Here is a 16,543-nt window from a genome sequence, read left to right as displayed (position 1 = left end):
GGAGTTTGCATGTTCTCCCCGTGCATGTGTGGGTTTCCTCCCACATTCCAAAAACATGCTAGGTTAATTAGCGACTCCAAATTGTCCATAGGTATGAATGTGAGTGTGAATGGTTGTTTGTCTATATGTGCCCTGTGATTGGCTGGCAACCAGTCCAGGGTGTACAAAAAGTTGGGATAGGCTCTAGCATAGCCGTAACCCTAGTGAGGATTAGCGGCATAAGAAATGGATGAAAATTTACATACAATGGGCTGGAGTGGTTAGCACGCAGCCCACACAGCTTGGAGACCCAAGTTCAATTCCACCCTGTGTGGAGTTTGCATGTTCTCCCCGTGCAGTGTGAATGGTTGTTTGTCTATATGTGCCCTGTGATTGGCTGGCGACCAGTCCAGGGTGTACTTGGAGACAGGTGGGATAGGCTCCAGCAACCCCCGCATGAGGATAAGCGGTAGAAAATGAATGAATGTATGAATGAATCATTTGAGTGTTAAGTTGCTGTGTTATGAATTTAGTGCTGTTAATGTGTTCTTTGAAAGATGACACAGTGTGTCATATGTGCCCTGTGATTGGCTAGCGACCAGTCCAGGGTGTACCTGGAGACAGGTGGGATAGGCTCCAGCAACCCCCGCATGAGGATAAGCGGTAGAAAATGAATGAATGTATGAATGAATCATTTGAGTGTTAAGTTGCTGTGTTATGAATTTAGTGCTGTTAATGTGTTCTTTGAAAGATGACACAGTGTGTCATATGTGCCCTGTGATTGGCTGGCGACCAGTCCAGGGTGTACCCCGCCTCACACCCGAAGTCAGCTGGGATAGGCTCCAGCATACTCCTATGAGCCTGGTGAGGATAAGCGGGATTATATATTTGCAAACCAGCAGGTACGACTTCTTCCCAAGCAAGTCAGAGCTTTTCTTCCTGTCAGTCCCACATGCACCAATAGGAGGAGATGTTATGTTGTCTTTAATTTGCTGTCCAAAAGTCTTTGTTATTTTGTTCTTCATAAAAGGAATATAAACTAAACTCCCTCCTTTTGTCTCACCAGCAAGGAAAAACAAGAAGTTGATGAAGACGATGAAAACAAAGGAGGGCCCTCCATTACCGCCGGAGCACGTCCCCTCCATGCAGGTGGCGGTCATCCCCGCCTGCATGCCCCAACTGACACCCTCCATGCTGTCGGTGCTCAAGGCGATCGAGCCCGAGATCATTTACTCGGGCTACGATGGCACCCTGCCTGACACGTCGTCACGCCTCATGTCCACGCTCAACAAGCTCGGCGGACAGCAGGTCATCTCTGCGGTCAAGTGGGCAAAGTCGCTGCCAGGTAATGACGAGCCCGCTTCGCCCTTGCTTGGCATTTCATTTGGTGCTCGACTATAGAGCTGGTGGTCGCGTTCACAGCTTGTCATTGACACCGTAGGAGGACAGCCTGGCCACAAAAGTCAGTTATTTATTTACATGGCGCACGGACAAACAAATTGGACTCCAAAGGGAGCTGTTGTATAAGGCAAGGAACCATATACGTATGTGGGAAGTTTAATAATAATAATAATAATAATTATAATAATAATAATAATAATAATAATAATAATAATAATAATAATAATAATAATAATAATAATAATAATAATAATAATAATACATTTTATTTGTATAGCGCTTTTCAAAATACTCAAAGACACTTTACAGAAGAATGGAGTTGAATAAAGGAAGTAAACAGAATAGAAGACACACCAAAATACAACATTCATTGGTTAACACACAGTTAAAACATGAGTAAAAGCGGGGCGGGGCACAGCAGTCAGGGTGGGGGGGCAGCGATGGAGAAGGCTCTGTCTCCCCAGGTTCGGAGTTTGGTCTTACAGGGGAGTGCCAGGAGGTTTGAGTCTGAGGAGCGAAGTGGACGCGGGGGGGATTGTGTGGATGGAGCAGGTCTGTGAGATATGGGGGGGGGGGTCAGATCGTGGAGGGCTTTGTAGGTGATGAGAAGAATTTTGAAGTGAATGCATTGGGGAATGGGGAGCCAGTGGAGGTTTTGGAGGACAGGGGTAATGTGTTCACGGGAGCGGGTGGAGGTGAGGAGGCGGGCAGCGCAGAGTTCTGAATATATTGTAGTTTATTGAGGGTTTAGATCAGGGGTCTCAAACATGCGGCCCGCAAACGTGGTTGAAAATAATGTGACATAGTCAGGATACTTGCAGGGTATCCAGGTATTCATCTCTCAGCGTTCATGTAGACCAGGGGTCTCAAACACGCGGCCCGCGGGCCAAATGTGGCCCGCAGGACACTAGTTTGAGGCCCCCGCCTTGATATGAAACTTTAATGTTTGCGCAAGTTTGATATGGATGCTGTATGGTATCATGTACCCAGAAAAAATTATTACGTTTGATTCATGTTCATGTTAAAGGTTAAATAACTGTTAATAGTTATCCTCCCTATCCGTGTGGAAGTGGTATTTAAGTGGCTATTTAAGTTTAAAGGAAATAACTTGAAGGCTACCGTTTAGGTCGCTAGCGCTCTAGTTTGCGAGTTAGCATGTGTCTCAAGACCCTGCAGTTGCGCAATATGTTGTAAATAAAAAGAGTATAAATGTGACTATAGTCGTGTTTTGTCATGTCTACAGGGCTCTAATAATGCTTTGTTCATTTTAATCTGAAAAAAATAATTTGTCTACCCACCAACTATATGTGGTTTCTTACGTTTTTATTATTTGCCGTTTTATTATTATTATGATTATTATATTTATTTATTACTGATTGATTTTCTTTATTCTTGATTTGTTTATTTATTTTTCATCTTATTTTGTGCAGAAAAATAAAAAGTAAGATATTTGAGAACAGTGGAATGTTTTATCAGAGCTTTTCTTGTAGAAAATTGCAACCAAAGCGAAGTTTAAAATTTTTTTTTGTTTTTAATAAATGCGTTTTATTTATTTTTTTTTGTAAAACCTGATGCGGCCCAGTCTCACCCAGACCCGAGCTCCAGTTTGAGACCCCTGGTTTAGATGGAAGAATGCAGTCCGGGTTAACTGTTTGATGTGGGGTTCAAATGAAAGGGTGGCGTCCAGGAAGATACCAAGGTTGAACTGTTGACGATTGTTGATTGACATGATTGTTAAGATGAAACAGAAGCCACATGCGCTGTAGGTCTTCGCCATCATCATCATCATCATCATTCCAAACATAATCAAACATTAGAAACGGCTTGTTTGCCCCCGCAGATACTAAAAGGTGCTTCAATTGGCGCTTTGGGCCATGCGAGACGGAACACCGGTAGGATGATTGGCTTTGAAGAGGCACTTGACTTGTACTGTTAGCTCATCATGTAAAAACGCTAAAGGACGCATGAAGGCTCCTTTTTATGCGGATGACCGCTTATTGAAAGAAGGCATTCTAAAATGTAGCAATCCAAAACGGGCCAATAAGAGCAGGTGATGGCGACATGCTTTTTTTGAGATGCGTGACATTGTCAGAATCACAGCATGAGTCATGAGGGAGAATGAGAATGAGAGAGCTTGAGAAAATGGCCAAAAAACATGACGACACAGAAGCGTTGTGAATCGAAAGCGCTGCTTCGTGATCATGAGAAAGAAAAGCACATGACCCGCTAATCTCTGCAAAAAATCTCTCTCGAGGTTATTCCCGCTTTGATTGGCGAGACAATAACTTCGGATCATATTTCTTTGACGTAGAAAAACTCAAATCAGACCCATGGAATTGTAACTCCAGATTTTTGTTCTTTGCATTTCCTTGTTTTTATGTGTGTGTGTGTGTGTGTGTGTGTGCTTTGTCCCAGCTGGCATCTTTCCACAGTTGATATCGAAGGCCGACTCGTAGTGGGTGGGGGGGGGGGGCGGCTCTTACATAACACAGTTACCCTTTGAAACAAATGACTCAATTTCATACCGACTTATATTTGTATGTGTGTGCCAAAGGTTGAGTTAAAGTACATTTTTATTTCATGAATGTTTATGTTTTTGCAAGAAATTATACACTAAAGTGACCGAATACTGTCAAAAAGTTATGTTAGATGTTAAATATTGATATTTTCATTGACATTTTCACCAAATTGTCAGAAATTATTCATTATAGAAGTATGACTGTTTTTCTACAATGTAAAAATACTATGGAAATTAAATATAATTGATTAAAATACTGATAAACTGGATAATATGCAAGTTTTTTTCACTCTTCTTTAACAAACAGCAGTTGAAGACACATACTAAATGCTAACTATTGATATTTTCATTGACATTTTCACCAAATTGTCAAAAATTATTCATTATTTATCACTATACGTATATAAAATTGTACATGTGTACTAGCAGGATGATGTAGAAGTTTGCGTTACTTCATATTTTATTAAGATTAGAAGTATGAATGTTTTTCTACAATGTAAAAATACTATGGAAATAAAATATAATTGATTAAAATACTGATAAACTGTATAATATGCAATTTTTTTTCACTCTTCTTTAACAAACAGCAGTTGAAGACACATACTAAATGCTAACTATTGATATTTTCATTGACATTTTCACCAAATTGTCTAAAATTATTAATTATTTCTCACTATACGTATATAAAATTGTACATGTGTACTAGCAGGATGATGTAGAAGTTTGCGTTCCTTCATATTTGATTAAGATTAGAAGTATGAATGTTTTTCTACAATGTAAAAATACTAGGGAAATTAAATTTAATCGATTTAAAATACTGATAAACTGGATAATATGCAAGTTTTTTTCAGTCCTCTTTAACAAACACAACAGTTGAAGACACATACTAAATAAACAAATAATAATAAATAAATGCTAACCACTAATGACGCTTCACGCCATTCTGTGGCGTTAACGAAAACGACATTCCTACAGTCCCACATCGTAATAGCACGATGCATAGATCGTAAAGTTTAACATGAGAACGATGGTGTTAAATTGATTAGAGCCATTAAGTGGATGTCGGATCAAGACCTGCTATTTGTCCTCTCCAGGCTTCCGTAACCTGCACTTAGATGACCAGATGACGTTGCTGCAGTGCTCCTGGCTCTTCCTCATGTCCTTCAGTCTGGGCTGGAGGTCCTATGAGCAGTGCAACGGGAGAGTGCTCTGCTTCGCACCCGACCTCGTCATCAATCAGTATGTCTTCCAATAATATTTGATTAACCAAGTCCCGGGCCGCAACATTAGGTACAGTTAACACAACCACATTGAAAAAAAAAACACCTGATCCACTTCAGCGGTGCAAAACACCAATCTATGTTGTTGGCACGAGGAGTCACAATAGAACCTCAACGACCTCTGAAGAGAGAACTATTGATCTTGGAAGTAGAAAATGATGCAGCTGTGGCTTTCGTGGAAATGAGCTTATTTTCTTCTAGTTTGTCTTTCCTCCTGCAGCACTTCTCTCCTGCTGGGCAGCGGAGTTGTTGCAAATTGGAAAAACAAGATGACTGAATGAACAGCTTCCCTTTTGTGCTTTCCTCATCACTAGAGGGTGGAGTCACAAGCTCAGTTCCCATTATTAGGGACCTATGAAAAATGACATTTTTACCATTTTTGAATTCAGCATAGTTTTTGTGACAGTAAATAAAATGCGGCTCCAGGTCTGATCCAGCATGAAAAAAAAGTTAGACCCCCAAACTTAGACCCGTTTCAATGTTGGAGCTAGTGTGAGCCTACAACAGGGATTTCAATCTTGCGGAATCTTGTGGTCAGCCTCTATATATATTCATTCATTCATTTTCTACCGCTTTTCCTGGAGCCTATCCCAGCTGTCTTCGGGCACATATAGACAAACAACCATTCACACTCACATTCATACCTATGGACAATTTGGAGTCAAAGATTGTCAAAGAGGTCAACAGTCTGACACAATGTGTCATCTTTCAAAGAACACATTAACAGCACTAAATTCATAACACAGCAACTTAACACTCAAATGATTCATTCATACATTCATTCATTTTCTACCGCTTATCCTCACGCGGGGGTTGCTGGAGCCTATCCCAGCTGTCTTCGAGCGAGAGGCGGGGTACACTCTGGACTGGTCGCCAGCCAATCACAGGGCACATATAGACAAACAACCATTCACACTCACATTCATATCTATGGATAATTTGGAGTCGCCAATTAACCTAGCATGTTTTTGGAATGTGGGAGGAAACCGGAGTACCCGGAGAAAACCCACGCATGCACAGGGAGAACATGCGATGAGATGGCCGAGGGTGGAATTGAACCCTTGTCTCCTAGCTGTGAGGTCTGCGCGCTAACCACTCTATATATAGTGCTACAGAATCCTCAATGCCCACGCTTGGTGGTTAAAGGGGACCCATTATGCTAATTTTCGACCCTTTTGCATTGAGTTTTGGTTTCCTATAGAGCAGCTAGCAGCTACACACAATAACCCGTACAGAAAAACTTTTTAGATTTTCCAGAATCTGCACCTATTCAGCTGTATCCTCTGATTTGTGCTTCCTGCCAAAATGGTCTGTTTTAATTTATTCCAACCACTGTGATTGGTCACATATAAGGAAGTCCTCCCCTCTGTGACATCACAAAGGGAGCAGTTTTACCACGCCTTTTGAAACGGAGTGTTTTGAGCCATCTCAAACTTTTTTCAGGGCTCATTTCCAAATGCGCAGACCTCATTATCTGAAACTTTGGAATGGTTTAACACGAGAACAGAACATTCTAACTATAATAATATTTATAGGTCAGAAAAGTGGAAAAACACGCATCTTCTCTGGCATTGACAATATAGGAGTTTTTTCCGCCAACTTTCGCTGCTGTTTCAGGTCAGAGTTGCATTAGCGAAAAATATCTCTCACCATGTGACCTCCCTTCCTCAGAGAGCGCATGAAGCTGCCCTTCATGACGGAGCAGTGCGAGCAGATGCTGAAGATCTGCAACGAGTTTGTGCGTCTGGAGGTGTCCTACGATGAATATCTGTGCATGAAGGTGCTGCTGCTGCTCAGCACGGGTAATGCACTTTAAAGCACATGTTTCCTACATCAAAGGTGGTCTTAAATAGTCTAAAATTATACATTAAGTGAGCAACAGCCCTCCCGAGTGAATCTCCACTTCTTTCCGCCTCACTGGGGATGATTGACAGGCTTAAAGATGCACTTAGAAAAAGGCAAAGAAAGCGCTGCACAGGGAAATGACATTTCCACCATGGTGACTGGCAGCATTTCAGCTATTTTTATTCTGTATTCCTTCAAGGGAGGGAAAAATGATCAGGTCAGGACAACTTTGGTTGGAGCTCTTGAATTTTTTTTTTTTTTTTTTTTTACTGCAGGCAAAATTAGATTCACGATGAGCAACTTTATTTTTAACAGCCTTAATAACAATTCAATGAATGGATGGGCATTTCTACTCTTTACTTGATTGGTGACGTGGAATTAAGGTCAAATATTAATTGAAAGCATTTTTACATCCATTATACTCAAAACAGTCGGTGTCAGATTAGATAGAATGCTAAAATCATCACACAGTAACTTAACACTCAAAATGTAGCAAAGATAAATAAAGAGAAATAAATCAACTATTTTAACCTTTTCCCATCATGCATTTCTTCCCAGCACATCAGTTCATTGTCCTCGGAAGCAGGGGAACCGCAATGATTCATTGAGTTCCCTGTGTCCACCAGGGGGAGCTCATGAGCTAACTGTTCTACTGGGTAAAAATGCATGATGGGAAAACGTTAAAATAGTTTATTATTTTAAATTTGTATCGGTACTTAAATATGTACTTAAATATATTTCTGAGGTGCCTTTTGTAAGCTGCTGTGTGGTGATTTTAGCCTCATGACCTGCTGTGATTTCTGCTCATTGTGAGTTCTTGTTCAAAATACTACTGTATTTATTTTTTACGAGGAAAATTTTTTTGAGGAAAAAATACATTTTAGTACTTTTTGAGATAAATTATTTTTGTTGAATTTTTTAAGCCATACATTTATTTTTGTATCTATTTTTTATTTATTTATTATTTTTTGTAACATTATAAATTAAGCCAAGTTATATAATGCATTTTTTTATTTTAATTATGAGAATTGTCATTTTACAGGAAAGCACAAAAAGTGGTATTCCTATCGAACCAAAATAAGCTCATATTTGAAACCCTCCACTAACTAACTATCCTTGTTGTGTGCGTTCCCAAAGTTCCTAAAGATGGCCTGAAGAGTCAGGCGGTGTTTGACGAGATCAGGATGACGTACATCAAGGAATTAGGAAAAGCCATCGTAAAGCGGGAGGAGAACACCAGTCAGAACTGGCAACGCTTCTACCAGCTAACTAAGCTACTGGACTCCATGCAAGAGGTACATTTTGTCATGTTGCTGTTGCAACTAGACCAGGGGTGGGCAAACTACGGTCCGGGGGCCACATCCGGCCCGCCAAGTGTTTGAATACGGCCCGCCCAATCTTTCCAAAGTATTTCGTTTAAACTCAACATACAACCTGGCATCATGGCCTGAGCCAACCTTTTGATGGTTTTATCAATTTCGTTTTTTGACATGGTCTGTTGTTTACAAAATGCTCCTGAAAAAAGGGACACAAGCACATAATAATAATAATAATTATTATTATTAGATTATTATTAGATTATTATTAGATTATTATTAGATTATTATTAGATTATTATTAGATTATTATTAGATTATTATTAGATTATTATAATTATTATTAGAACTATTATGATTATCATAATTATTATATTAATGCTAATTATTATATTAATTATATATAATATTATTGTTATATTTGCATATTTGACATAATAATAATATAATAATTATTATTTTAATTTTCTTTTGATGGTTTTATCAATTTCGTTTTTTGACATGGTCTGTTGTTTACAAAGTGCTCCTGAAAAAAGGGACACAAGCACATAATAATAATAATTATTATTATTATTAGATTATTATTAGATTATTATTAGATTATTATAATTATTATTAGAACTATTATGATTATTATAATTATTATATTAATGCTAATTATTATATTAATTATATATAATATTATTGTTATATTTGCATATTTGACATAATAATATAATAATTATTATTTTAATTTTATTGTAATTATTATAATATTTTATTATTTTTAAAATATTTAAATATAAATATAAAATAAGAAATAATAATAGCAGATTGCATGACAATTTTACAGATACAATAATACCAGGTGGACTGTTACGTGTAAAATATATGGTCTGCCCCCCCCCCCCCCCGTAAATTTTGTCATATCAATGCGAGTCAAAAAGTTTGCCCACCCCTGAACTAGACTCATTACTGTCTTTTATTTTACCATGTTATGATTTATACAATTATATATGCATAATCATCCAATTAATTACAAATAACGATTATTAGTATTATTATATCATATTATGCATTCATAGATTTGTTACTAATTATTATGAGAAATAGTCAAGTGGTGATGATTGAAATTTATTAATAATGTCAATAAAGTTTTAAAGTCGTTTAAAAGTTAAGTTGGTAGTATGTTGGTGACTGTATTGACCCGAATATAAGACGCCAAAAAATGTTTTTCAAGAAAATATGCTCATATAGCTGCATCTCTTACTAGTGTGTGTGTGTGTGTGTGTGTGTGTGAGTGACTGGAAGAAAAGCTTGACTCTCTTTAGGGAGACCTCAGTTTGAGTACCTGCTTCATAAAGGCTTAATGTTAAAATGCACACATGATTACAACCATATTGTGACAGTAACGCCTTATTTTGAAACTTCAAATTCCTGTTTTTTTCCAGAGTTCCTTGAACTATGCACCTCCATAGAAAGCGACATTGAGTATTTACTAATGTGTTGCAGATCGTGGAGGGGCTGCTCCAGATTTGCTTCTACACGTTTGTGAATAAAACCCTGAGTGTGGAATTCCCAGAGATGCTGGTGGAGATCATCACCAACCAGATACCAAAAGTCAAAGACGGGAGCGTCAAGCAGCTCCTTTTTCATCAGAAGTGACCGCCTTAAAATTCTATAGCCATGCCTTAAAAAAAAAAAAAAAAAAAAAAAAAAAACATACACACACAAATCCTGACTGTCTTTTTGCTAAAGTGTGTGTGTGGGCTTAATTATTATTATTATTATTATTATTGGCATTGGATGGACCTCAAAGCGTCAGAAGCCCCGCCTCCTCATCTACTCTCAGGTTTGCGAGGACTTCAGAGAACAGATTTTGCCTCCTCCTTCCATCCTCCTGCGACTTAATGCTGTTTATATCACGCTTTCACCTTGAGACATCCTCAAATGTCTTTACCCCAAAATACACCCCCCCCCCCCAAACCCCCAAACACCCAAATCCACGCCAACTGTTTGTCAACTCGTGCCGCCTAACCCTCGGAATGTAGTCATTTCCATGTGAGTTTCTACACACCTATACCACCTAAATGACAAAGTACACCCCCCCCCATATTGTCCACTGATTGTATGCACATTGTCCATTTAGCATTTAGCAACAACAGCGTGTATGTGACAAGGGGAACGAGTGCCTTTCAGCTTGCTAAGCTCCTCAGATGTTTCTTTTGGTTGTTTTAAGTACACAATATTGCTACTAGTTTGATTACCAGAAAGAGGAGTCACAGCTTTTGCAACCTTAACAGATTTTTTTTTTTTTTAATGAAAAACACAATTTTAACAAAAAAACAAACAACAACAACAAAAAGTTGACTAATGCAATTTTACGAGAAAAAGTATGTTGAAATTTTAGGGAAGGGAAAAAAATATTTGTGCTTACATAACCAAATAAAAATGGCGCTCTTAGTGCAGTATTTATAAATGACCGTAATTTTCCGCTTTTTTTTTTTCAGTGAGGACACGTTAGCTCTTTCTTTGGCAGGAGCCAATCACAAGCCGAAATTGGGAAAATCACGACAAGCTTGTCAACCCATCGGAAATTGCTGGAGGTTATTACTCAATATAAAAGTCTGACTCACTCTGTAATCCTAAAAAAAAAGAAGGCTAAAATCATCACACAGCAACTTAATATCATATCCAAAAAACAATACAGGTTTTGAAAAAAACAACAACTATTTTAATGGCTTCAACTGGCTCTGGTGGAGTGAATAAATATTGTATATTCCTTAGCTACCTTCTGAGTGTTAAGTTGCTGTGTGACGACTTCATGAATCATGATTGGCTCCATTTAAATAAAGAGCTACCTGGTCCTTACGGTCTCGTTATTACTCAATATAAAAGTCTGACTCACTCTGTAATCCTAAAAAAAGAAGGCTAAAATCATCACACAGCAACTTAATATCCTATCCAAGCACTAATATAGGTTTTGAAAAAAAAATATTTTAATGGCTTCAACTGCCTCTGTCCACCAGAAGGAGGCTGGCTCTGGTGGATTGAATAAATATGGTATATTCCTTAGCTACCTTCTGAGTGTTAAGTTGCTGTGTGACGACTTCATAAATCATGATTGGCTCCATTTAAATAAATAGCTACCTGGTCCTCACGGTCTCGTTATTACTCAACATAAAAGTCTGACTCGCTCTGTAATCCTAAAAAAGAAGGCTAAAATCATCACACAGCAACTTAATATCCTATCCAAGCACTAATACAGGTTTTGAAAAAACAACAACTGTTTTAATGGCTTCAACTGCCTCTGTCCACCAGAAGGAGACTGGCTCTGGTGGATTGAATAAATATTGTATATTCCTTAGCTACCTTCTGAGTGTTAAGTTACTGTGTGACGAATTCATAAATCATGATTGGCTCCATTTAAATAAATAGCTACCTGGTCCTCACGGTCTCGTTATTACTCAACATAAAAGTCTGACTCGCTCTGTAATCCTAAAAAAAGAAGGCTAAAATCATCACACAGCAACTTAATATCCTATCCAAGCACCAATACAGGTTTTGAAAAAAAACCCCAACTATTTTAATGGCTTCAACTGCCTCTGTCCACCAGAAGGAGGCTGGCTCTGGTGGGTTGAATAAATATTGTATATTCCTTAGCTACCTTCTGAGTGTTAAGTTGCTGTGTGACGACTTCATGAATCATGATTGGCTCCATTTAAATAAATAGCGACCTGGTCCTCACGGTCTCGTTATTACTCAATATAAAAGTCTGACTCGCTCTGTAATCCTAAAAAAAGAAGGCTAAAATCATCACACAGCAACTTAATATCCTATCCAAGCACTAATACAGGTTTTGAAAAAAACAACAACTATTTTAATGGCTTCAACTGCCTCTGTCCACCAGAAGGAGGCTGGCTCTGGTGGATTGAATAAATATGGTATATTCCTTAGCTACCTTCTGAGTGTTAAGATGCTGTGTGACGACTTCATAAATCATGATTGGCTCCATTTAAATAAAGAGCTACCTGGTCCTCACGGTCTCGTTATTACTCAACATAAAAGTCTGACTCGCTCTGTAATCCTAAAAAAAGAAGGCTAAAATCATCACACAGCAACTTAATATCCTATCCAAGCACCAATACAGGTTTTGAAAAAAACCCAACTATTTTAATGGCTTCAACTGCCACAGTCCACCAGAAGGAGGCTGGCTCTGGTGGATTGAATAAATATTGTATATTCCTTAGCTACCTTCTGAGTGTTAAGTTGCTGTGTGACGAATTCATGAATCATGATTGGCTCCATTTAAATAAAGAGCTACCTGTGCTTGCCACAATATGTTTTTGTGTGGTTTAATGTATATGTAGGTACAAATCTGTTTTTCCCTCTAAACTATTTCTCTAAAGTGTGTCTTGTACACGAGAAATTACATGAAAAAGTGGCTGTGCAGGCAAATACAAGTACAAGTACGCAAAGGATGCAGTTCGATCCCGGGGTAAATGTTGAATTTGACATTAAAAAAAAATGTTAAATCTTCCCCAGCATCCATTTTTATTTCATAATGTGCGAACCAGTTAAAAGACGCATATGAACATATATTGTATGTACTGTAATATTTTTTTTTTATTTCATTTGGTAAAGTGTAAAAAGAAGAAAAAAAAATGCAGAAAACCCCATGAAGCTCTATTCTATATTACAGGTACAAAGCTCAGGCTCGGTCACTGCAGGTTTGACATCATGAATGGCTTCTTCTTTCAAATGTGTGCTGATGCAGTAGCGGCCATTAGCTTCAGGGTGCTCTTCATGATGAGATTGTCACACCAGCTTCAAAAGTACTGCAGGTAAACTGATGGTAGCCTCTCCTAGCTCTTTTACTTCAGATGCATAACACAACTTGTATTTTTGCAAAGGACAGAAAATGTATTTTTTATTGCCCCTATGCAGGCTCTTCGAGGTACATTTTTTTTTGCATACGAAAAAAAAAAAAAAAAAAAAAACAGTGCCTGATGAAACTGTGCTACTAATAAGCCCCTCCTCCCTTTGCTTACTTTAATGTGGAACACATTGATTTCAGTGCTCCAAGCTCCGAATGGCAGTTAACAGAGCAGGTAGTGAGTGTTACCATGGCGACTGGTCATTTGTGTGTGTGTGTGAGACTTGGAACTCACAGCACAGCAGGCCTCTTGACACACACATACACTAGGTGAAAGGTTGGGAATATTTGTGTTTGGCAGATTGGGACGATGCCGGTGCATTTTATGCTGTTGGAAGGCGGGGGGGGGGGGGGAATTTTAGGGGGGAAACTTTGAGGGAAAAAAAAAAAAAAAACAATTGTGAGACACACAAACACCAGACCCGATCACAACAAGCACAACAATCCTTCTGGAAAAAAAAAAAAAAAAAAAACGAAAAACGGGCTGTTGCTGCAATAACCCACACTAAGCTAAAATCAAACTCTGAACCCTCGACATCACTTCCTGTCTGCCTGCCACCCCACCCCACCCCAACATTTATATCCACATGCACAAATTTTATTCATCTTTTAATCTGCTCTTGATTCTGTCTACTATATCGGGGTGCTATTTCATGTGTAGAGGTCTCTAATAATAATATTAAAAAACGTATTTAGAAGTCCGTAAAGCGATTTTCACTTATCACAGTTGTGATAAACACAACCAATTAGTAGTGATAAACGAGGGATTACTGTATTGATAATTAATTAATTAAAGAAAAAAAATTAATATAAGAGTTTAGATATTTTATGTGAAAAAAATGAATTTGTGATGTTAAAAAAGCGTTAAAATAACAAAAAATGAAGTAGTAATTGTAAGAACAATTGACAAAGGTCGAATTTGTGATTTCTTATTAATGTATGAGAAAATATTCAGATTTTATGAGGAAAAAGTTAGCTAAATTGTAACATGAAAGGGTAAAGGTATTTCATACTATTACATAATATTACAGTGTTCCATGTGAAATCCATATATTGAGTTTTAAGGCTGTAAAACCCATCCACTTTGTACTTTTTATACATTTTTTGCAATTTTTGTCTTATTTAAACACTTTCAAAAAAGTTCAAACCTTCATTTCAATTTTAATCATCAAACTCCAGGTCGGACACAAGAAATTATTAAGTCTCTCAGTCATATTTTTCCACTCCGATGGCCTTGCCTTTTCTTCCTGGCGCCGTTCCACTGTGCTGTAGGATTTCTGTATCCTTGTTAAACCATATTGCTGCAGTACTCCTGTTGGTGTCCACATCCTTTCAATTGAAAGGTCATTCACAAGGGAGCAAGGAGACACGGCAGGATGTCACAAAGCAGATTGATTGGCAGAAAACAATGGGCACTGCAGACAAACGGCAAAGGGAAGGAGGAGATTTCACAATGCAATTCTTCTTAAAGGGCCGGTAGCAGTGAAAAAAAATCTGCAAAAAAGTGAACCGCGATAGAGCGAGGGAACACTGTGAAGATGAAAATAAATAATTTTACAATGTTATACTCACAGCAAAACAAGGAAAACGTCACACTAAAAGGCAACCCTGCAACTCCTACGAGACCCACCCAGCTGTGGGATTGCAGTCCAACTCCAGCTGTTTTTGTAGATTTATTTCATCCCAAAAAATTTCTTACAAATGAGACATTTAAAAGGGTAAGAATGTGGCTTTTCAGCGGTATAAAATGTATTAGCAAGAAGACATTTTACAACCCAGAAAAAAAAACACACATTTCCCAACTTTAGCCACCATTTTAGGCATTTTCAGCCAAATACGGAGAGCCATAGTACAAATTTTTGGTGATTGTTCAATAGAATAAGAATAATATATTTTAATAGGAGATATTTTCGAGAGTAAATATTTGATCCCACACCGGAGAGGGCTTAGTCTGTGAATGGGAGGTGGGGGGTGCCGATCAGATGTTGTGGTTTTATCAAGAGTGACCAAATTAAAAAAATATGACAGACGTGTTCAGTTACATTTTTAGTAGCATCTCTATTTTATTTTCTTATCTTTTTTTTTTTTTAAACGTCCAAGCTTTGGCTTTCTTCTATATTTGCTGAGAGGATAAACTGGTCACTTTAAAAATATATATATATATTTTAAAAAAGGTAGGACTCCACGTGTAAATCTAGCAGAGCCGGATGAAACTCCACCACACTGAAAAAAAAAAACTGTTGTATGAAATCTATTTTGTATAATAAAATAAAATGTTATCTTTAAAGATTTTTAAGGGCGGATCAAGTTTGGCTTAGTCTTGTTTTGTTCATTTTAATGTCATCTGATGTAAAGACAAACACAATGTATGTTTGTTTGGAGCGGGGAGAGTAAAAAAAAAAAAATCTCTAACTTGTGGAGTAAACCTCCTCTGTCGTCCTTGTCGATATTTTGGCCTCTTTGATTCAATGTTGAATTATCTGTTCTTGTTGTTTGGTTGGCTGGGAAGAAGTGATTTGAGTTGAGGCGTATTACACAATAAAGTCAACTGTTTTTTCCAACCATCGCTCTTTGTCAGTGACTGGATGTTTTAACTTCAATAATAATAGAATTCACTTTTCTGTTAAAAAAATACAACGGAAACCTCACACACACTCACCAGCGGCCCCAGAAGCACCCAAAAATGGCATAAAATGCCAGATTTTGAATTTGGTGATTTTTGACAAAAAACGTAAGGGGTTAGTATGTCATTTTTTTTGTTTGTTTTTTTTTCAACTTGCCTTTAAAGCACTTTTCTGTCAAAAATAAAAAGTGGAAACCTCACACACACTCACCAGCGGACCCAGAAGCATCCAAAAATGGCATAAAATGCCAGATTTTGAATTTGGTGATTTTTGACAAAAAACGTAAGGGGTTAGTATGTCGTTTTTTTCTCATTTTTTCAACTTGCTTCTAATGCTCTTTTCTGTCAAAAATAAAAGTGGAAACCTCACACACACTCAACAGGGGACACAGGAGCATCCAAAAATGGCATAAAATGCCAGATTTTGAATTTGGTGATTTTTGACAAAAAACGTAAGGGGTTAGTATGTCGTTTTTTTCATTTTTTTCAACTTGCTTTTAAAGCACTTTTCTGTCAAAATAAAAGTGGAAACCTCACACACACTCAACAGGGGACCCAGAAGCATCCAAAAATGGCATAAAATGCCAGATTTTGAATTTGGTGATTTTTGACAAAAAACGTAAGGGGTATGACGTTTTTTCTCATTTTTTCTCATTTTTTTCAACC

The 16,543-nt window shown here is 37.8% G+C and overlaps 1 protein-coding gene across 4 annotated transcripts in view; it reads left to right on the top strand.

The window, feature by feature from the left end:
* LOC131137773 (glucocorticoid receptor-like) overlaps positions 1–13,732 on the top strand; it is a 64,879-nt gene extending 51,147 nt beyond the window's left edge. For 3 of the 4 annotated variants that reach the window (XM_058086032.2, XM_058086030.2, XM_078787505.1), the window contains 5 exons: positions 1,046–1,324; positions 4,993–5,137; positions 6,850–6,980; positions 8,161–8,318; positions 9,831–11,299. In XM_058086032.2, coding sequence (XP_057942015.2) covers positions 1,046–1,324; positions 4,993–5,137; positions 6,850–6,980; positions 8,161–8,318; positions 9,831–9,983 — 866 coding nt within the window. In that variant the 3' untranslated portion in view covers positions 9,984–11,299. Of the gene's footprint in view, positions 1–1,045; positions 1,325–4,992; positions 5,138–6,849; positions 6,981–8,160; positions 8,319–9,830; positions 11,300–13,020 lie in introns of those variants that run through there. The other variant, XR_013625138.1, reaches the window with a different exon arrangement.
* The last annotated feature ends 2,811 nt before the right edge of the window (positions 13,733–16,543 follow it).

This window comes from Doryrhamphus excisus, linkage group LG21 (genome assembly GCF_037039965.1).
Source record: "Doryrhamphus excisus strain RoL-2023G ecotype Guam linkage group LG21, RoL_Dexc_Guam_v1.1, whole genome shotgun sequence".
NCBI lineage: Eukaryota > Metazoa > Chordata > Actinopteri > Syngnathiformes > Syngnathidae > Doryrhamphus > Doryrhamphus excisus.
Note: the sequence above shows the minus strand (reverse complement) of the source record. Positions and strands in the feature narration are given on the sequence as shown.